Raw genomic sequence first — 24,516 nt, 5'->3', positions numbered from 1 at the left:
TCATCAACTATAGTTAACTGTACTAAATCACACTTTGCCAGACATGGCATTCCAGAGAATGTAATTTCAGACAACGGATCGCAATTCATATCCAATGAGTATGAAACCTTCGCACGTGAATGGGAATTCGAACATATAACCTGCTCACCATACCACAGTCAAAGCAACGGGAAAGTCGAGTCAGCTGTCAAGATATCAAAAAAGATCATCAAGAAAACAAACAAAGACAAGAAAGACTTACAGCTAGCAATTTTAGATTGGCGAAATACACCCAGCACTGATGGCAGCAGCCCACTACAGAAATTAATGTCACGTAGAGCCCGCACACTATTACCAACTCCAGAAGTATTACTTCAACCACAAGTTGTCCAAGGTGTAGCAGAAAACATCAAACTTAGAAAACAGAAGTCCAAATTTCATTATGACAAAAGTGCTAAAAAAACTACCAGAGCTAAATATAGGTCAACAAGTTAGATTGCAACCTACAAACCCCAGAGAACCATGGAGAAAAGCCTCATGTGTCAACAAAGTGGGTCCACGTTCATATATACTGCAAACAGAGGATGGAAGGATGTATAGACGGAATCGTAAATTCATACGTGAAACTGCAGAACTATCTAGTCAACCACCGACTAATCGACCGTCTCAACTAGCAAGTCAGCCTGAATGCACTGCGTTACCAACTCAACAGTCAACACCAGCAGTGAGTAATGATAAGCCGGATCATACATCTACACAACCAATTCCAGAGATTCCAGTGACAGAGACCTCACTGAGTCAAACAACAAGATCAACTCGAACCAGAAGCAACATTAAACCGTCCGCCAAATACAGAGACTTTATAATGACATGAACACTAAGTTTAGTATTTAGATTAGTGATTTAGTTATATACATAGTACTAGCGTAGTATAATGATCGGACAATTATGCTGATATAACATTCGATATTTGATTCGATATTTGATTCGTTGTTTTATACGTATATGTTACTTGACACTGTTCGATATTTGATTCGATATTTGATTCGTTGTTTCATACATACATGTATATGTTACTTGACCCTGTTCGATATTTCATTCGTTATCTGATTCGTTCAAGATCTTTGCATATGAGAAATGACTTTTATCATCCTGATGCAGCATCAACATCCAGTGTGAACATTGAACTTTAATCTTGATAAAAGAAGGGAGATGTTAGGGAGTTAGCCTTATGTAAGATATGGCGCCCTCAGCGTCCATACTGATAACCCGCTTGTTTATACACTTAATGTATGCAGCCTCTTTCTGACCTCTCGGTGTAGAATATAAACATGGCGTCTTAGATATGCTGTCAGTGTTCAGTCACTCGTCTTGTCATTAATTATCTTCAATGAACAGAACCCATAACAAAACACAGCGACTTCACGCTTTGTTTTCATCGCCGTATTCTTGTTTTTCTGCTCGCTGACAAACGCCGCAACGTCACCGGCAGAAACCTCCCGGTACCTCGATGTTGATGGTTCCGGCTCCATAGCAAATGCCGATTTTACTGCGGGTTGATCTTCTAAGAGCCTTTCAGGATAATAAAACTCGGTTTCCAGGTGGTCAACATACATAAAGTTCTCCCAATCGTAGTATTTCATGTGATATGCCAACAAAAAATAGCAGACGGATAAAAATAGCAGACGAAAATTTGTTTAGAAAATAAAAGTAGTTCGGTCGCCAATGGAAATACCATGCTCATTTGCATATCGACCGTGAAAATACCGAAAACATTATTGCATGGGTGATATGCAAATTAGTTTTAGTAAAAATAAGTGACTGCTTAAAATTACCATTACTGTTGTTCAAATTTTATTTCACTCGGCAAGTATATTCATGTACCCTAAGGGGAAAATATCGTACTTCTAAATGTTGTTTATTTCTGCTATGTTTCGAAAAACGGTACTACTGAAGGAACTAATTTGTTTGCTCTCAGACCTCATTTGCATATGGAGTGTGGAAATACCGATTTTGATTTCAGGGACGAATCAAAATAAACTGCAGCACATATGTAATAATAATCAGAGAAAGGGTGAATTGAAGAGATCAGACAAGGCATACAGAAGTATTGAGATCATTAGGAGACAAACATTCGAGGAGAAAAGAAGACACAAGTCAACAATACTACAGAAACTACATATCTAGTGTCTTTTGTTTTAAACAATAGCCCGTTACTGGGAAAAACTGTTTGTTTGTTGAAAAATGTATTGGTTATATAACTAACTGAACTAATACTGAATTAGTATTTAAGAACCCGGCTTTGTATGCATGTTTGAAGCAGCGTGGGCAGAAATTGCCACAAAGTTAAGATATCACATGTCAATGACCTATAGCTTCATAACACCACTCACAATTATTTAATGTCAGATTTTTATAAAAAACATTAAGATATCATTTTACTAATTTGAGCGTAGTGACTGGATTTTAAAATTTATGCAAGTAAAAGAATAAATTCTATTTTAATTTGACACGTTCATGTGGACATTCTTTTATCAGTGAAACTTATTCCGAATGAGTAACTGTTGCTTAAGGTAGAGATGCAGGTTCGTGGGCACTTGGGAGTGAATTTTTTGTTGCTTTTTATTATCCAAACAGTCTAGGCTATAGACTGTTAAAATTTTGTTGAATTGTGAATAGTGGAACATACTAAAAAAACGATTTTTAAAATATAGATAACAGGTGCAAAAATTCTCTTTTTTTGAATACTTAGCAAGATTTAGCAAGGCTGTACATAAATAATAAAAAAAAAACATGGTGAAAAAATGGTGAGCATTATCAAACTTCTTACTGAGTGAATTGTTATGCAAATTATCAATTAGCTTCTTTTTAGTGTACATCCCAGATCCCAAAATAGCTCCTAGACGCTTTGACCTTTTGTTTTGAAATTTTCACAAATGATTGACAATGTGTTTATCTTCAAAACGCCGTCGGGGCATTGTTTTTGGTTGAACAGCGTTACAACAATCGTACAGACAACTAGCCCGGGCGGTAATTTATGCATAAACTTGAAATAGTAAAATTTGAGCTGCTGCCCTGCAAAATTGACAACTGGTAGACAGTTTTCAAGACGGCAATTTCTTCATAGTAAACAGATGTACCCACAAACCAATTATGACAGAAAACAGAAGCATGGTCTAGAAGCTAATTTTTTTTAAATCACTTTTAACCAAAAAAGCACATTTTTGTACATATTTCAAACTACAGTTTTCATAAAAAGAAAATACTAACAAAATTTTAAAATTCATACAATAAGCGTTCCGAAAATATATAGTTTTGTGGACAAGGGAGGTCATCTTGGTTTTCTAATTAACTAATTAAAATACCTGTCAGGTAAACTGCATCTCTACCTTAATACAGGATGTTAAACCTGATTAGCCATCACAATAAATTACTTTTAAGGTAGCGGAATAGATTTTTGGGCACTTTTCACATTTTTTTTTTGAAAATCACAAGCATAGCTCCATAAGGCATGCCACATACATTAGTGTATTTATTTTATTGAAAAAATAATATCTTGTACAAGTAAACTGGTTTTTTTCTTGTGTGCAAACAAATACCCAAGTTTTTTGTTTATCCAGTGTACACCCCATGAGTGCTTCTCATTAATATTCATGGTTAACAAACATAACTGAACTGGGGCTAAGCTATTTACAAACAACTGATAAGATATCTGTTCGTAGTTTACACACAGCTGATAAGATGTGTGCACTGCTTCGTTTCAAGAGGAGGAAGCTGTACAGCAAAAACAACAACAAAAAACACTTTCGAAACACAACAAATTTTGTATAAACAAAATAGTACATGAGTGTATCACATGTTACCGGATTTTGCCATAAATTCGCCCGGGCCGTTTAACGGGAGTTTGGTATTTTTTAAGATTTTTTTTTAAATATTTTGGGAAGATAAATTTATGTTCTAAATGTTATTTTTAAATCTGTTGTCAAAATAAAAGTACAATGTCACAGTTGGGGATTTTTTATTTTTTTTTTTATTTCTGTTCGATACATTATATGCTTTTTAGGATCAGATCATTCAACGAGATCCGAATTTTTAATTTGATGGCTGGTTTGAATTTATCCACTTTTACAGTGATCAATATAAGCGTTTGGAAATAGCATAATTATATTGCGTGAGTGAAAGAAGCCAGTGAAACAGCGTGTTCTATTTATTTCTAACGTGCGTGGTCGGCGTCTTTGATTGCGATTGTTTTGTATTTTTGTCTTCGAAATGTATCACTGGCTGCGTTTTTTTGGGGGTCACGTCTCGCAACTGAAAGTCCAAGCTGACTTTGTTTTGGCTGTAAAACTAAAAGCCCCCAACGTCGGATTCGTCGGCGTCATTTACAAATACTTGAAGGGCATCTGTGATATCTTCACCTTCAAACTGTCTTCGTCCAAAAAGTCAAATTCGTCATCTTCTTCTCCAGAGTTAGCTTCCCCAGCTAACACCTCTTGAAGTTTGCTGTTCAGTAATTTACTTTCATTGACTCCACCGTCATTCACAGCAGTTTTCGTTTCCTCAACGGCGGTACTCACAATGGTAAAGGATGTTTCCCAAGATAGTACGACCATGGTACGACGTATTCAATGCGGAAGTGTAAATTATAAACAGACCAGAAAAGTCCGGTTAAAGCAACAAAAAGACGACAAAAAGACACTTTGAAGCCCCGTCATAGCCATAACAAGAAACCACGTGGGGTTGTTTAGTGTCTGTCAATATTTTAGAACACTGCATTTTCATTGGTCGAATTACGTTGAAAGAGTCGTCATTTGAAACAAATATTACAGTCTGTTGACAGTGATTGATCACTGTTATCATCATGAGAACAAAACAATATCCGCAATGTACTTGCTGTTGCGGAGCCACACTACGGTAGCTTCCTTTGCCGAGATTGCCAGAATCTTCACGATAAAGTGGCAAGTTTAAAACTTTATGCAGCACAATTATTTGCGAACATAATGGACTTGAATTTAGCTGATGGTGGTTGTTACTATTTTAAACCAAAATCAAACCAAAGTCCGACGTACCTGCAAAAAGAGTGCATGTAAATGTGCTGTAAGACGAACACTTTGGTGAGGAGGGGCAGCGTTCCCTTCGAATTTGTCTGAAAATCGCTTTAGGCTTATTCAGGTAAAATGAAAACTAAACTTGCACGAACACTACAAAAGGTCCCTCCCGAAAATAACAAGTCCAACAAAAACGGTCTCGTCGGATGATGATTTACAATATTTTCGTGTTGAAAATTTACTCTGCATTTCTTCCAATTCCACACATAAAAAACTTACCCCGCAGCCGTCATTCCATTTTCTTATTCTACCGTATTCTGCGCAAGTTTGCTCGCGGGAGCCTGATAATTATTGTCGGAAAGTGTTCTTGTGTCTCTAAAGGACTTTGAAACTTGTGGAATTCTCAAGAAAATAAGTTTGCAAATAAAACGGCCCAAACATAAATACGCTATGTTGACAAACACTTCAACTTCCCAGTGTAGTATTTGTGTTGTTTGCTACCTGCAAACAGAACCACCCACTTTGCATAATCCCAGCTGTAATGAATGACGTCACCGTTCGTTATCAGCACAGAATGTGTCAAAACTCCATAGCGTGAAAGAAAACGGTAAAAATACAGTTTTTTCACAGACATAAATGTCGAATCATGATTTTTTCTGAAAACAACCTTCAAGGTAATTTATTTACTACCAACCTATATAATTGTTGCTGCTAAAACGGGAGTTAACCTTGATTGAAGTTTAAAATCATAAAAGTGCCGATTTCTCGGTGTTCGATTTCTGGCAATTGCCGTTGACCTAATTTCAAGTAATAAATGTAATAACCATTCAACTAAACACACATAGTCTACACTCCATTTAAACATCATTTACATCACAATAGCAATGTGATCAGTTTAAATGTCTGCAAGTAGAACATGCATGAATGGTTTCAAATTCCTGTATGTTCCTGTTTACAAACGTTCCACACTTTGACCATTGTATGACACTTAGTGCATGCGAGTCGACGTGCAGAAACGGTCCTGTAATTTTATGGGTCTTTTCTGTGATAACCTTTCTTCATTCGGCATGAAAAACTATAACGTATGATTTGGAATAACAGTGGCATTAAATACCCGCAAATCGACTAAGACGGCCACATTATCACGTGCTTTGGGCAGTTGAGTCAATCAAAACTACCCCCTCTCAATGCCTATGGCTATTTACAACTACTTCACAAGTAACAACAGCTTTTTACACTTGCATCTTTTGAAGTAAATTCATACATTCGCTCATATAAATTGTCCACAGGGAGGTATGACAATAAATGAAACTGCTAAACCGGAAACTGTCCGTAGTATGGTGACGCAGTCTAGATAGCACCACATACTTCGGAAATAATTGACGGAATTGTACGAAATAAACTCCTTGTTACAGTAGATAATATGTTCCATTAATAGAACGGAAATGTGGTATGTAACAATAGTGTCATTTCATTTATATTGCTTATATCAATAAATTGATAAAAAAAACAGAGGCTAACATATAAGGTTGATGCAAAAACAAAAACCCTAATATTCGGAAAGCCAGACTACTACTACTACTACTGTTTCATACAAGTCAGTGTCAATTGTTGATAATATAACATTCCGACAGTGTTTGCAATTAATACAGCTACTCTGTGTAGTAAACGAGTGTTCATCTACAGAAACAATACACAGTGTTATAAATGCTATAAATAAATGTGACAAACACATATACATATAACAATACAAATACCTTCAACAGTAAGCAGTGCCATTACAAGAAGTAATATAGCCATTTTCGCAGATTTCCGAGACAGACTTTGAGACGCTGACAGTTTTGACAATTGTTGAACACCCTGGTAGCACAAACACGTTAGGGGCACACTTTTACAATGACGTCATTGTTGCATTGTATTGGTCACACATGTTGATTCAGAACTAGGTCTGGATGTCAAGGTTCATTTTTGTACGTGACGTGGTTACTAAGTTCCTAAGTTATACATAGCGTTACATGTTATACCCAACAAATAATAGCATTTTCAAATTAAGATAGACACTAACGATTCTGTTGTCGATCAGGAAAGATTTACAACAAGAGTAAACAAACGGACACACACTATTCAACACAGTCTTGTTAAATTAGTCAACGAGTCAGTTTGACACAATAAAATACAGTTCAAATAATTTAACGGTATAAGAAATGAATAATAATGATAAAATAAAATTGTCTGAAATAAGAAGTAGTTTGCTTTCTTCTATCATCTACCACTGCCGTTTTACGTAACTAAGTTGTAAATACACCCATATGGCATGGTTGTCACAAATCACACAATGAGCGGTGATGACGACCTGCATACAGGTCAGGTCAATTCTTGTATTTTCTAAACCTCCAATAAATATATATTCATGCAGATAAATTAACATGAAACTTGTGCACAAGAAATTATCACTAATGAATCACATTAATGTATATAAACAGAAATCGATTGTCAATTTATGTGATGGACGCGAATTCTCTGGTTATACTACTGGTTATTGTGACGGCATATTATTTAGGCAGTGGAGTGAGAGCACCTTCTGTACTGCAGCTGGTGCCTTAGCGAGTGTGGCTATGCCAATGACTGTCATTATTCTCACAATGGTGACATTACAGAGAGTATTGGTCGTTTCCATTTACGAGTTATCATCTGTCCCAGTTCTCTGTGGTGGTAATCTTCATTCTAGCTCAGAACACGAGTCCAGTCGGGGCAACAAATTAGCATCATATTAGTTCCACCTCAGATACAATATTATAAAACAAATGTATTTATTGTAATATGGTCTTACCATGCAATAAGTACAACTGCTTACTTTCTCGTTTTTCAAATATCATTTTTTGCGGCACAATAACAGTAGTGTAGTGGCAACGACTGAACCTGAATACCGTCTACATACAATTAATTGTCTTTCTGTTTTGATTCAGTCTGGTGTTGTAACATTTGACTAATATAAGTGGAAGAAAAGACTTTAACCGATATGTAACATTGGAATGCAAAATAAACCAGTAATAGTTATACGCAAGTATGAGTAATAGACGACTTTCCCGGAAGCTGAAGTTATGGCGTTTCGCATGCGCGCGCATGTCGTTTTTGGGTGTACGTAAACGTGCATGCGTAATATTGTGTTCTGGGTGCACCAATCGATGTCACGAAAATGAAATTCCATTCTATCGATTACAAGCAAACTGAAATGTTTGTATTTTCAGCTATGACAAAGCTGGAGTATTTGTTCACTGCAGCCTCGCTACTTCCGGGAAAGTCGTCTATCAGATAAAACAGTAGCTTTATTGACAATTGCCAATGGTGGCGCTGTATAGTTGCAAAAGTGGCTCGGAATGATAGACATCTAGTATAAGACGAAGAATCGTTTGTTAAATATGGTATCCAATCCAATCCAATCCAATCCAATCCAATCCAATTAATATGACAGCAACATGTACAGTCTTCTGGCTAAATATATGTTCTTGCGACGTTTCATAATTAATGTTTTCTAGCAATAATTGCATCTAAAAATAATATTCACGCGATGTGTCTACTTCGTAACATCATTAAAGTTATTAGAATATTGAGTATTTAGTGCGCATGCCTCAGGTCGTTCGTATGTATTCCATGCTAAAATAATTTACCTCTATGGTGTGAGTATCCTTAAAATTCACCCTTTCACTACCATTTAAATTGTCTCTTTCCTCAAAACAAAGGCACAATCTTCCCCCTCCTTAAGAACAATTAATTCTTATTAAATAATGCATATCTTTTTCAGTGAACTTCACCAATCCTTAGCCACCCCATAATCCCGCCAGAAGGCAAATATCACTAGATGAGTGACGCGATAACAAACAAATATACATGCTTATCTATATAGCGTAATTTGCAACTTGTACCGGTATTGTTCCGAGTATGTTTACATGGTGATCTAACTCCGACTTGTAATGTTCAGAGTGTGTTTACATAGTGATCTAACTCCAGCTTGTTATGTTCAGAATTTGTGTTCACATGTGATCTAACTGACTTGTTATGTTCCGAGTTTGTTTACAGAGTGATCTAACTGACTTGTTATGTTCCGAGTGTGTTTACATAGTAATCTAACTTCGACTTGTTATGTTCCGAGTGTGTTTACATAGTCATCTAACTCCGACTTGTGTTCTGAGTGTGTTTACATAGTGATCTAACTCCGACGTGTTATGTTCCGAGTGCGTTTACATCGTGATCTATCTCCGACTTGTGATGTTTCGAATGTGTTTACATAGTGATCAACCTCCGGCTTGTTATGTTCCCAGTGTGTTCACATAGTGATCTAACTCCGGCTTGTTATGTTCCGAGTGTGTTTAAATAGTGATCTAACTCCGACTTGTTATGTTCCGAGTGTGTTTACATACTGATCACTGACTTTTTATGTTACGAGTGTGTTTACATAGTGATCTAACTCCGACTTGTTATGTTCCAATTGTGTTTACATAGTGATCTAACTGACTTGTCATGTTCCGAGTGTGTTTACATAGTGATCTAACTCCGGCTTGTTATGTTCAGAGTGTGTTTACGTAGTGATCTAACTCCGACATGTCATGTTCCGAGTGCGTTTACATAGTGATCTAACTCCGACTTGTTATGTTCAGAGTGTGTTTACATAGTGATCTAACTCCGGCTTGTTATGTTCCGAGTGTGTTTACGTACTGATCACTGACTTGTTATGTTCCGCGTGTGTTTACATAGTGATCTAACTACGACTTGTTATGTTCCAATTGTGTTTACATAGTGATCTAACTGACTTGTCATGTTCCGAGTGTGTTTACCTAGTGATCTAACTGACTTGTTATGTTCCGAGTGTGTTTACATAGTGATCTAACTGACTTGTTATGTTCCGAGTGTGTTTACATAGTGATCTAACTGACTTGTTATGTTCAGAGTGTGTTTACATAGTGATCTAACTCCGACTTGTTATGTTCCGAGTGTGTTTAAATAGTGATCTAACTCCGACTTGTTATGTTCCGAGTGTGTTTACATACTGATCACTGACTTTTTATGTTACGAGTGTGTTTACATAGTGATCTAACTCCGACTTGTTATGTTCCAATTGTGTTTACATAGTGATCTAACTGACTTGTCATGTTCCGAGTGTGTTTACATAGTGATCTAACTCCGGCTTGTTATGTTCAGAGTGTGTTTACGTAGTGATCTAACTCCGACTTGTCATGTTCCGAGTGCGTTTACATAGTGATCTAACTCCGACTTGTTATGTTCAGAGTGTGTTTACATAGTGATCTAACTCCGGCTTGTTATGTTCCGAGTGTGTTTACGTACTGATCACTGACTTGTTATGATCCGCGTGTGTTTACATAGTGATCTAACTACGACTTGTTATGTTCCAATTGTGTTTACATAGTGATCTAACTGACTTGTCATGTTCCGAGTGTGTTTACCTAGTGATCTAACTGACTTGTTATGTTCCGAGTGTGTTTACATAGTGATCTAACTGACTTGTTATGTTCCGAGTGTGTTTACATAGTGATCTAACTGACTTGTTATGTTCAGAGTGTGTTTACATAGTGATCTAACTCCGACTTGTTATGTTCCGAGTGTGTTTACATAGTGATCTAACTCCGAATGGTTGTTGCGGTCGTCAAACGTGTCCAGCTGTTCAAACATAACAGACAGTAGACGACTACCTGCCTAACATGCGGTGAATAAAAAAATGTGGACAATAGCACTCTAGTGAAGCAAATTTTCAAGCTTAGTTTGATACTGGCTTTCTTACCAAGGTATTCGGATATTTCACCAATTTATTACCGATAAATCATAAGATACGTCCAAGATATACATGTTGTACCTTCACTGAAGCATGTACATGTTCAATAAGATTCAAGTGATATTTCACTCTGTAGATTTGCTTGTCATATTGGGTTATAAAGCGCCCTCTATAGGTCAGTTATGATATGCAATTTGTTGACGTTGGATAACATCAGATGCACTATAGATACAACTTCTCACACTGACAGATATTTTACGTTAATACTAAAGCTATGTTTATTGCATACACTAGAAACATATTTTATACTTTCTGACTGAAATTTTGTATAAAACTGAAAATTATAATTCAGTTTGAACATGGACAGAGTGCAAATAAATATTAAATCAAAAATAAACAGTGTTATTACTATCAAATACCGTGGTTTGGACATGATGGGGCAATATATTTTGTTTGTCGAAAATCGTTAAATCGTCTGTCGTTGCGCCACAGCGTGTTTAATGTTGGTTCAATGTGACATATATAACGAATGCTATTTATACATATTGTAATGCTCACTGTGCCAGACACCATGAAAATACAACACACCGAATATTTTATTTCATAAGAGACATGCCGTTCTTAGTATCTTAGCTAACCTACAAGATCAGCGCCATGCTGTCAAACAGTTCGGTCGATGTGGTACTATACCGGGTCAACTAGCCGATATCACTGAATGTACGGTTCGTGTCCGGAATTGTATTCATATGCAAATATTCACAATACTGTTTTGCTTTACCCTCCTTATACAAACAAAATCGTAGGTTTCGCTACGTTTTAATCTAGTTATTCATTTGTAGTCTTCTTCACGCAGTTTGCTCGCACAAGAATACAAATTGTTTAAATGATATATTATCCAGTATTTATTATATTAGCTGTAATTTGTCGCAGAACATGTATAGTATACCACCATATCCTATACAAAGTTAGCCCAATTTGTTCTAAACTTTTTGTATTTCGGCATTTCTATGATGTATCCTTAGGAGGGAAAGATGTATAATAATAATGTTATTACGACAATGCCGAAACGTATGCACTCAAGCATTGCCGTGAAGCTGACCTGATCCCGTTGCCTGGACTTAAATATCCGCGTACGATTCTCCAAATTGACAGCGATAAGTTTTAACACCTTGTGAATCAAATATAGTCAACGTTGTTGTCTGTTCATCACCTTCCACTGGATCACTATCATATTCATCAGAAGAATCTAGTTCTACGTAACTTTAGCCGTTCTATGGAAACCATTAAGTGGTGGTAAAGCACCAGTACCGCACTCTAACACGGCGTCGAACCCTGCTTCGATTTTAATAATATTCACTGTGATAGCAATAACTGTGGCTTCATATGTGAACAAACAGGAGAATTAGTTTGTGTACGGGGAATCGATGATTTTGACCGCCCTGTTGTATCTGTATCACACTGAATAAAAATGTACACTTGTCCATCTTGTCTCTAACTACACACAAAGAATGTTTGGGAGCAGCTTTTGTGGCCATATTGCAATTTGCATAGTTTATATTTTGTAATTTTAGGACTTTTGCTTATTCACACTGACAAACTCAAGTGCATATGTTAACCACTATGATGCATTTCAGTACTGTTATGATCATTCAATCATATACTAGGACTGTTACACTGGAGGTGAAAGTTTATTGTACTTTCTTAGATTTCAGTTGACTATCTTTGCACACACCTGCAACAGTGTATAATTGTTCCATGTTACTGGTTATTGGTTTTAAATGTGGATTCACGGGTAAACTCTCTTGCTTCATTTTCATCAACTTTAACAACTGCATCATTACTGTAGCAAACTATGCTTATTGAATCTTATCCATCTGTGAGGATGAACAGTTTCGTTCACTCAAGCAGTATAGTTTGCCTAAGAGTCTAAATATTTATTATACCTCGTCGCGGTTCTATACACATTTTATTTATGAAGTAATAGTGTAAACGTAGTTGAATAAATCGATATTAATTTAAATAGTCTAAAAGAAGAACATCAACTCAATTACTTTCAACATATTACTTTTTAACTCAATATCAAAGAGTGATCCCTAAAAAACTGACTCTTTATAAATATAATGCGTTGGATACAGAATGTAAAACATGACATTATATAATTTTATTTATTTTTCATTCAAGTAACCTCAATAATTTTTTAAAAGAATATGTCGTATCCACTGTCAATTGTTACATAAATAAATAAGCCGAAAGGGATTGAAAATTGCGTCTTGGAATTTCTTTCTGTTGTGTTATACTTTACTTACCAAGTACAGTAAGTGTTCCTACTTCCGCATCTTCATTCCCATCTTAACTAAAATAACAATCATACTGGCCATCGTTGTCTTCTAAATATATATTATATATAACCAAGTCATATCTGTATGGCGCTGTGTACACAACACCATAATTGGCTGGATCAACTACGGTAATAATAGAATCCTGGTCTGTGATTTCAGCTATTGGACCGGTCTCGCCAACTTTAACCAAGTCCAATTTTGTGAAACTGACTGTCTATTTATATACAGTAGTGCATATTCTATACCAGTTGGTCCAATCAGAACTAGTCCTGACAATGAACAATTTATTTCATTTTTTTCGTTATAGCATTGTTTTTACATATGTTTTGTTGTAAAATTCGGTCATCATATATAATTTGTTATTTCATTGTTTATTTTTAATGTGAGATTCGTTCACTATATCTGACCAAACTGTTTAACGCTAATCAACAAATAATTTTTATGTTTTGCTTTAAAACCTTATCAAAATATTACATCAGCCTTTGCGCTCTGCTTTCAAACGTTTGCCTTGCCTTGCCTTCTTTGTCATGAATGACTTTTTCAACGCTCTGTCACAAAACCAATGTATCTGTTTACAATCGACGTGGTACTGTACTATACCAGTTCAACACGCCGAGTACACTGAATGGAAATACTGTATTTACCGGTCACTATTTGCATAGTGGTTGTTGTAATGATCGATAGACGTAGATTTTAAATCCTACCGGTGTTGAATACCAAAAAGGGTCGACTCCTACGCTGAGTGAGTGTTCCAAAGACTCAATACCTAGGCTATATCCACTGGCCTAGATACATTCACTAACACATGCATAAAGGTCAACTCACTGATGTCACTGAAGTAAGGTTTGTGTTTGCATTAAAGTTCGTGTACTCAGTTGCATTCAAATGCAAATATTCAAAATACTACGCTACTGTGCTGCATTCTATAAACAAAGTCTATCCGTCTGTGCCCACTATCACGAAATAAGCTTAAAATTTGACAATGCCATTTTTTTGTGATCTGGGTAGTTTGATTTTATAGCATAAAAACTTATTGTAACATTTGAATGACTAGTTTAACAAGTCAGCATACATCATTCAGATGTTTCTTGAGAAAAAATATAGTGAAAATTGATCACAATCATGCTTTAGATATAGCAGACGATATTTTGTGAAATTGTTGTAATTAAGGTAAGTAATTTTATTATTTTTTTCGATTTTTTGAATCTATATCAAATTTAATTTAAATAATAATGTAAGTTACAGAATGAAGAAATATGATAAAAAAAACATGATATCTGTCAGGATCTATCGAATTGGTAGTACTGTTTGCGATTCCACTTAGAAGTGTGACCTTCAGTTGCACTTCGGTATTTGAAAGTTACGCATCTCTGTTTACAATCTTTACCATTAATCCTAGTACTTATCAAACAATCTTATAATTATCTTGAAAATGTATGTTACGCGATAACATTCTACTGACTTACTCACACTCCTGAAATTTGTCGATCACATACAGAAAAAAAGGAGTTTAAATTGTAGGCCACGAACACGAGTCTCTACCTCAAATAACTTGTTAACACGTGTAAAGTTATGCATGTTTTAATATACGTTTCATTGCGGTAAAACACACTGCAAATATTTTATCTGTCAACCAGTTATGATGTTATATGTAGACTATGGTAAATAGCGTCCTCAGTGTAATGTTACATTTGTTATCGGCATATTATATTCGTAAATTGTGATCTGAAAATTTATTTTAAACTATTAACAATATTGTGTTATATATATATTATCTTACCTTGTCTTCCTGGTGTGATGTATATACAAATTAAGTAATTTCTTGAATATATCCACAGGTGATCATGCTGAAATATCACATTATTTAGTAGTGCATACTGAAATATTGATATATATTAGTTGACAGAGAATTAGCGATACATATCCACGCTTTGTGCCTAGTATACACACTTTAAAAAATCAACCAATTTAATGATCATTATTTTGTTATTGTAAAACAAGTATGTTTAGGAAAACCTTGCATATGACAAATCGATAGATAATATATACTCCAATCCTCACAGTTACTGAGCAATTAAGAAAGATTAAATTATGCAGCCACACCAACGTTGGTGATAAATTTATTTTGCCCTGTTTTTTAATAATATATAAACCATTATTTAAAGCTCAAATACGACGGGTTCTATCACAATAAATCAAATATATCGCCAAACTCAAAGTGTTCAATGAAATCATTTTGCCTCCACTTCAATATCCGCGTATGATTCTATAAGTTAACCGATAGCTTCTTACCTACAACTAGTAGATGCGACAACTGTCCATTAACTGGATATTGCCATGTATTAGTGTGAATGACGAATTATTAAATACAGATTTTATAGAATAAGTAATGTTAATCATGTTATATAATCTGAATTGTAAAACTGTATATGCCTGCTTTGCAGATTTTATCACTTATTCCACTACATGAAAATACTGTTTTTAGGGGAAGTCATTGTACGCAGTATTGTCCATTTTGTACCACTGTACAACATTAAATAACACCGTAGTCTACTTCAACTACATCATATTTATTCGTTACAGTGTATCAATTATTTGAATCAATTATTCATGAATTATATGATGATCTGTATAAACACGACAACTTTCTTAATGTGGTGTCAGCTTCAATCCCTAATTCAAGGCGCGCACACCCCAATGAGTTAAGGTTGTTTCTTATGAAAGAAAATATTTTCAGCATCAAATACTTTATTTGTTTTGTGCAATTGACTAGAACCAAACAAAAAACAAAGTACATAGGTGTGCTAAATGTGCAGTAACGCTGCAGTTCAGCAGTTCAGATCACTCAGTGTTCGATATAGGGGTGAACGACCTCCTCTGTATTCGCATGCAAATGAATTGAAAATGACACTACATCACTGCATCGACATGTATAGTATAAGGGTAATCGGTAAAATATTCATTAGAAACGTGACACTAGTGCAATATGTTAATTAAGTAAAAAAGACCTTAGCGTCACAATTTTTTTTTTCAAATTACAAATCGGACACTTTTATTAAATTATGCAGATAAGATACATAAACTAATATATAAGACGTCATTGTCAATTTATTCAATAGGTAAATACTACGGTTACATTCAAAATGATCGTACGTAAATTATGTAATAAATTATCGATGATTTGCCAGTCAGAAAATAGTCTCAACACAGTTATATCTAATAATATAGCTGCAGTCGCCTTGCATCTCTACTATGTATATATTTGTTCCTATAATTTTTATATTCTTTCTATATTCCTATGAAAAGTACCCGTGTTGCTTGTAACTATTAAATGGATAATTAAGTTATCAAACATGTTATAATTTCTAAAAGCCAATAGATCAATTAAGGTAACTCGAAGAAGTACAGATAAATATAATTTACTCTGAGTAAATTGGTCGTTAAATTTCAAAACTTGCAAAAGTTATATATTTCTGAAAAATCATTATTACGCTATTTAATACTTATTTAATAATATTTTAATTGTTTATGTGATTTGGATAATAATTGACCAAAACTCAGAATGACATCAGTATTATATTGAACTGGGAGCAATATCACAACGTGAATGTGTGTTTTTTCTAAAGGTGCTATCAAATTGAAAAGAAAATACTTCATTTCACTTCCGAGATTTGCAAATGTGACACATAAGAGTCAAATCCACAATAGTTAACACGTAATTTAAATATGTTCGGATCAACTGTTTAAATGTTATCAGTCACTAATCTGTGGACGTCAACATTTGTATAACAATCCGTCCTCTTCTTGTATGTGTTACTCGTTCAGATGTTCTGGGTGAAAACAAAACAAAGTACAATGTTATGAGCACAATGCTTATTAGTTATTTTAGCAGTCGTGTATTTTAATTGGTCCTAATAATCGTCCGTAAGTGTACAATGTTATGTATGTTATAATTAATCATCGTTTCATTACATATGATATTTATACTATAACATGAACAGCCACAGAATAATTTTCTTTGTACATAAAGTAGAAAACAAATATCGTATAAATCGATGTAATCTGTAAAAAGGCATCAGGTTGCTCAGTATTTACCTTTGTCGTGTTTATTTCCACATATGTAGATTTTGTGTTTCTTGTTTCTGGTGAAAGGGAAGTATAATTACTGTCTTCAACGTTCTACAATCAAACATAATGTACTACAATATCTAATCACCTTCATGATTCATTTGGTCTGTTAGTCAGTTCAAAAGCAGTTATCTATAAACTAAACAAATAAAATTATAAACTATTATATTTGAATAATGTGTTTACTTTGTTACTTCATGCGATTGATAATTTGTAATATGTTCTTTTACCTCATCTGATTTTAATGTAGGTCTTTCATATACATGCACTGCATCTTTAGTCATTGTAGAAAGTGTTGTATAATTATCACCTGAATCCGACATAGACTTTAAAACAAAATACAGAATATCAACATAAAACACATAATTTCTCCAAAAACATTTTTTTAAACAAATACATGAATATATGTTGGTATGTTTGACAATATCCACGCTAAGTACCACACAGAAAATCATAGAAAGCACAATTATTTACTCGTCATTATTTAACATAAAACATACCTGTTTAGAAAAACTTCCCTTAAGACGTCTATGTATAATAAATGCGATGATATTGCCAGTCACTGAGCAACAAAATAGAACTGCAAATAATGCCGCCATACCGACACTCACGGTGCAGGAATTCTGATCAGTTGCTAGAATAATATACAAATTATGATTTAAAACCCAAACACAGCTCGTATGATGTGAATTAACCAAATATTACGTCACAGGTTGTGAATGGATATTCAATCTTTATACATGTTCTTATATTATATGTTGTAATATAGATAGATAAATATGTATGATAAATTGGATATGGTCGGTGTGTTTGCATTTTTGTGAATAGATATTCAATCTCTATACATGTCCTTATAGTACATGTTGCTATATATATATATATACAGGAGCGTATAATTAACTGCCGCGAACCTGACCATGATCCCGTTGCCTGGACTTCAATATTCGCGTATGACTCTCCAAGTTGACATCGATAAGTTTGGACACCTTGTGCATCAAATATATTTAACGTTGTTGTCCGTTCATCACCTTCCACTGGATCAATATCATAGCCTTCATCAGAAGAATCTAACTGTGTGTAATTTGACTCAATCTGTAGAAACCATTCCCAACACTCGTTATCGGGAAATGATGGTACTGCATCTGTGCCACACTCTAACACGGCGTCAGACCCTGCTACGATTTTGAGGGGACTATCTGTGATAGCGTTAACTGTGGGTCCGTCTACAAACAAACAGGATAAATAGTTTATGTAAAACCTAACATTCGATTGTTCAGGAAAGAGCCATAATGTCTGAAATGAACATTAATTTGAATTAAATATATGCATAGAAACGTACGACTGATCAGCCACAAATCACTCCATTCATTTGACGGGAAGTAGCTCAAATCAATAATTGTTTGGATTATTTGTCAACTAGAATACAGCACATCACATATTATTTTATTAACGATAATTATAGACATCAACACTATGACAGTTGTAAATGGCAGTTCTTTGACACATTTACGTCACAGATGTACTTCTATCGCTGGAAGGTAGAATTTAAATGAAAGACATTGTAACCAAATGTCTCTGTAAGCATACTATATTAGTACGTATACGTCATACTTTAAACTTGGTCTTTGTACACCATGCTATACATACGTATACATATATTATAAAGTATATATTTGCATGGTTTGTAGACTATTTAGTCATATGGTCTACTGGATCTCATAGTGTTTGTAGCTGTACATACTGTCTCTGTCACTATAATGTGAACACATTGTATACTTACATGGTTTGTAGCTTATTTGGGTATAAGGTGTACTAGATCCCATAGTGTTTGTAGCTGTACATGTAATCTCTTCTTGGCCATCATTTCCAGTATCTATAAGTTCCCATGTGTTCTCATATGTAGTACCAGTCTGTCCACCCTCAGCTTCCCATTCATATTGATATGAGTCTGGATTGGCTGTATCTACACATTCCACATTTATCACATCACCATCACTCCAAGAAATAATCTCAATTTCGGAGATTATTACAGGGTCTAGAATATTGATGAATCAACCCAGAAAGTAATGGTTACTGGCATGTTTTTGCACTGGTTTTTCTACTTTCGACAACGCAGCGATTATATTCTATCCGGAAAATAGCTGAATGAACTGTGACATACGTAATTGACGTGTAATCTGTTCATAACATTATACATGCTAAGAATACTCACATAACACATTCACGTAAACACGTGCACTTGTTCTTGTTAATCGTTCATGTTGAAATGCTTGACATTTCAAAGCCTCTCCATTATCTGTTGCATTGAATGTATAATTCAACACACTCATACAGTTATGTAGTTTGTCATTATTATCGCTGACTTGTGTTGTATATGTACTGTATTCTGTGATATTAGTGTCTCCTATTGTCCATGTTAACTCAGCTGCTGGGTTACCATCAGATGCTTTACAAGTGAATTGTGTTGTTTCTCCTGCTATTATATCTACTTTCTGGTCATCATAGAGGTCAACAATATCAACTGAATCAACATTGTCTAGTGAGAGAAAATACATTAATATACAATTTCTCCATTAATATTATAATAATATTTCACCGGTATTTGCTAAATCGGTGAGTACGTACTAGCATAACTCCCTTCTACGCTAGGTTCAAATGTTGCGAAGTGGGGTCCTTGGGTAAAAACATACAAATCACACCTCTCAAATAATTCCAAAATGACAAGAATTAGTCAGTGCATCACAACTTAATAAGTAATAATATAAATACATTAGTATTCATCTACAAATTATAAGAAATGTTATACTTACCCAACACAACAAGTTTTCCAACTTCTCCATCAGGATTGTTATCCAGACTGAAATAACAATCATATTCACCATCACTTCCATCTAAAGTGATGTCATATACAATCAAATCATATCTATTTGATGTTGAAGTATCCACACCATATCCTGGTGATGCATTGCCAGTACCAGTTGGATATATATTGGCAACTATGGTTGAGGTTTCTTCATATACCCATGTAGCGTGGTCAGTTGAATCGCCTAAGTTGTAAATAGTACAGTCGAGTGTAGCGTCCTCCCCAGGCATAACATACATTGTACTACTTGGTCCTATCAATGTAGCTTCACCGTCAACTATAAATAATTGATATATTCAATAATTTCCGGGCATTTAATGTTTATCTATCTGGGTTTTATAAATAAATTATAGAGTGCTATGATAACCACGTAGAATTTACATGTTTACCAGCTCATAACAGCCAAGGGACATTCAGCCAGTTAAATAGAATGCTAATGGAACAATGGCGTATGTATGACTGAAGCAATTGTACTGAATTCTGTTGACATGAAATCTCGTGTCGGGTTTATTTAATTGAGTAAGACCAATGCCTGAATGTTTCGCTAATATAACTGCCAGCAACACAACATGTCAGGAGATTAAACTTGTATACAGCAATTATCACAGATTAATAGCTAATGTAATTACAACAGGACAGTGTCCAAAACAGGTCGCATTTTACGTTGAACTGACACTCTTGGCATAGTGATAGTACGTAACAAAATAGCAATGTATACTGTACCTCCATGTTTCCGGGTAAACAGAACAATAAGTAACATTGTAACGCTTGTGAAATACATATCAACTTGTTTTTCTCCTGTTCACATTCACTTCGTAGTTATTCCATGTGCGATAAAACGTGTGTATATAAACTTCTACTTCCGTGTATGACGTCAAGGAACATGACTATATAAAATTTGCATATTCATCAAAGTTGAAAGGTTATATAATGAGGTTAAACTCCCGGGAAAACTCAGAGGTTTGTCTGATCAAATGTCTGATAAAATATCTGACTAAAATGTATTTTTCATATACTAAAGTATGTTGAAATTTTCTATGGATGGTACTCGAGGCATTCACGTAAACGGTCGTCTGTAATTGCTAATTGAAGCATAAAAATACACCTAAGCTTTCCAAGCCCCGTAGTACAAATGTGTTGATTGTCTGTTATTTATTAACTACAACCGCCAAGCTTTTAAATATACATGAATTCTGTACTTAATTACAGTCCCATAATTCTCGTCTAAATTATCATACTATTACAAAATGTATACACAATATATGTTAGTCAGACAATTGTTTCTTGTATAATCACGTCATAACTTTTTTATTCTAGCATTATATCGTGGTGTTATGATTGTACCATCGCTTTTTGGGCTAAAATATCAGTAGATGATTTAGAGGAGCGCCGCACATGAAATCGGCGTTTCTCTTACAAATGTGTTCCTCAACGCAAAGTAACAATGACGTTTATGTAAATATGCCCCTTCTAACGCAACATTCTGCATCAGTCTCTGATTATTAGGAAATGCTATATTTTGATACAAATTTTGAAATAAATAATCACAATGAATTATTTTGGGAAAATATTGTTTTTTAGGAAACATTAATTAGACATATTAAAAGTTGATATTATACCAGACTCCTGTAACAAAGTGCTTGTGGATTGCCTGCTATTTTCTGGCCCAAAATAATTTATTTGTACATCAATATTATTATTTTTATGTTATTAACTACAAAATATGTTTTTAAAATGAAAAAAATGGTTTTCAAACTCAATCTACGCCAAATTTATTTGTATGTATTTGTCAGGTTACTGAATATATGTTTGTTTGCTGATGTATTACATCGATCGTCTAAGTAAAACAAAATTCAAAAGATAATGTTTTAACATTCTAAACATTGAACCATAGCGATCAATGAAATAGAGAAGAACATATATAATGAATCCAGAGGCGGATTTAGAGGGGGCCGAGGGGGCCGCGGCTCCCTATTTGTAACCATCGGCGCTCGCGAACTAGGCCATCGGCCAACTTATCGCCCGCCCCCTATTCCAGAATCCTACATCCGCCCCTGGAGTCGATGATTCTTAAATAACGTTACGAAATACGAGCCGAGTGCGAAGGAATTTACATTCTGTTGAAATGGATAAACGCGTCGGGTCACGGCGAAGACAAGTCTATGAATGGCGGTGTTAGATTGGGTAACAAAAATAGTGAAGAGCAAACAATAGCAAAAAGTGTGAGTTTATTTTTTTAGCGTGATTGTCATAACTACGACATCACATTAAGAATTGCCTGGTCGCAAAATAAGGATAGCCAACTTATTACGCAGATCAAATTGCAAGAAAAGATCACAGAAGCGGGAAGTCGTCATTCAACCAATCACCAAACAATTCAGAAACTTTTAGACAGCGAAATTAAAAACAAATACCAACGTGTGAGTACTACATAATTTCCGAGCTTTGGATTTCGCATCACCTCATTAATACCTCTCACATAACACGAACTATATGGTCTCTACAAAACGTTATTCAGATTCCAAAAACATTTGATAAACTTACCCGAGGTTTCTCTTTTTTCTGAAAGCGACGCGGTGAACATGGGCTAGTCTGGTTCTTTGAAAAGTGTTAGTATTGTGCCAAATTTATTTTGTCGGTACTTGTCTTTAAATTCAAATTGTTCTTTCATAAATGATGACAGATGTTCGGCGAAACTTGTACTCTTTGAGTTTACGGCTTTCATCCACTGATGTAACGCCTTCAGGTCGTTCGTAGACTCTTACATTCTCACACTATTACTATATGCATTGCTGGATTCGCCAAAAATACAATGTTTCAAAAAAACGCCGTCAGATGACTCATTATTATAACAGTATAACGATCTCAAATATACTCTCATACGGGTAATAATTTTCAACAACAAAATGAAACACAAATCCAAATTAGGAAATGTGTTAGTGGGCATTCCAGAGGCACTTTAAATCTTATCGTAAACATCAGTTCCACTTTCAATACACATGACAATGTGGACAATAATTTGAGTTTTACAAGATGGAAACCATTGTCAACCTACTGGCTTTCCAAATTTATATTTGAGAATTCACTTTTGTCAATGAGAATATTTACGATGTCATATTTGATTCTCGTCGTAGGGGGCAGTTTATCAATAATACCATCAAATAAGAAAGAACTATCGTAATAGTACAAGTAATTTAGGTTAACCGTGTTATTGTTATGACAAATGAATTTTTATATTAATGTAGTCACTGTTCTCGTCAAAAATGTTTCAGTAAACTAGATTTCTTATCATGTAACTGTGTATATGTGTTATTATACCAACAATATTGAATGGTGAGTTACTATGGTTTGATGACGTGGCGACTGCAATCAATCGAAATGAATTGATCAGGGATCATTAAAAGACTTTAATGAGAATCTCATCAAAAAGATACAAACTGGTTGGATCAATAAGGAACAGATATAAAAAGTTGAGCACTCAAGGTATATATCTATCATTAAGCCCAGGATTTGACCCCACGCTCTTACCTGTTCAGATGTAATAGTTTTGTTCCATTTATAACACAAGATATTTCAGACAGGTTGTGGACCTGTTTTTCAGTACATACGTGACGTATATCGAGTGTTTCATATACAGATTTTGCTACAAAAAGTACAGTTAATCCCCTTGACTGGATATTCGAAATTATGAATAAACTTTAATTATGTGTTTTTTGGTCATTTTTTCATTAAAAATTACATCCAGTATTTGGTTTAACAGTATTCGGAAATTGTAACATGTTTGAATACTCTCTCTTCATTCTGTTATGTCCGCCCTTTAGACGTGTTTTCGTTGCTAAATGCATTGTGATGATCTGATCTGCGGACATGATGAAAATAAAAAGGCTCACTCCAGAAACTAAGCAGAACAGGTTCTGACAATGTTGATGCATTGACATTTCTGATGGCTGACTCTTCGGTTCCATTTAAATTAATTTTAAAACTTGAGTTTTATAACATATGTCTGATTTTATTATCTAATTATAAATCAGGATGACAAATTAAAATCCTTACAGCAACCATTGTATATTCACTACATCGTGTTTATCAAGGACGAGATTAAATAAAAAATAAATAAATACAATCAAAACATTGAAGTTGTATTTGTTACATGAATAATTCACAAAATATATACAGCAATAATTATATATATACATGTGTAGTGCCTGGTTCTCGCGAACATTATTATTTCTGCAGTCATCAAAGTGCATAATAATAACATAATAACAAGTTTTGTATGTAAAAAGCGATAATTCAGGATCACTTTCATAAAGTCACCATGACGTTTGTTTGGATGTAGATAATTTTGACGAGGGTATCATATTGCATCACGAT

General features: G+C 34.7%; 2 protein-coding genes across 2 annotated transcripts in view; both read right to left on the bottom strand.

Annotated features, from left to right (window-relative positions):
- Positions 1–6,891, bottom strand: part of LOC146746072 (hemicentin-1-like) — a 45,392-nt gene extending 38,501 nt beyond the window's left edge. Inside the window, exon 1 of the mRNA XM_085498938.1 lies at positions 6,785–6,891. Within this exon, the coding sequence (XP_085355064.1) occupies positions 6,785–6,827 (43 nt within the window). The 5' untranslated portion in view covers positions 6,828–6,891. The remainder of the gene's footprint in view (positions 1–6,784) is intronic.
- An 8,814-nt stretch (positions 6,892–15,705) lies between these two features.
- On the bottom strand, positions 15,706–19,609 carry LOC146746071 (uncharacterized). Its single transcript, XM_085498937.1, has 7 exons — positions 19,492–19,609; positions 19,060–19,314; positions 18,191–18,502; positions 17,780–17,913; positions 17,510–17,605; positions 17,247–17,330; positions 15,706–16,981 (listed from the first exon to the last, which is right to left on the bottom strand). The coding sequence occupies exons 1-7, from the start codon at positions 19,607–19,609 to the stop codon at positions 16,973–16,975; spliced, it is 1,008 nt and encodes a 335-aa protein (XP_085355063.1). The 3' UTR covers positions 15,706–16,972.
- Positions 19,610–24,516: the final 4,907 nt, after the last annotated feature.

This window comes from Saccoglossus kowalevskii, chromosome 5, assembly GCF_978046115.1.
Source record: "Saccoglossus kowalevskii chromosome 5, keSacKowa6.1, whole genome shotgun sequence".
NCBI lineage: Eukaryota > Metazoa > Hemichordata > Enteropneusta > Harrimaniidae > Saccoglossus > Saccoglossus kowalevskii.
Note: the sequence above shows the minus strand (reverse complement) of the source record. Positions and strands in the feature narration are given on the sequence as shown.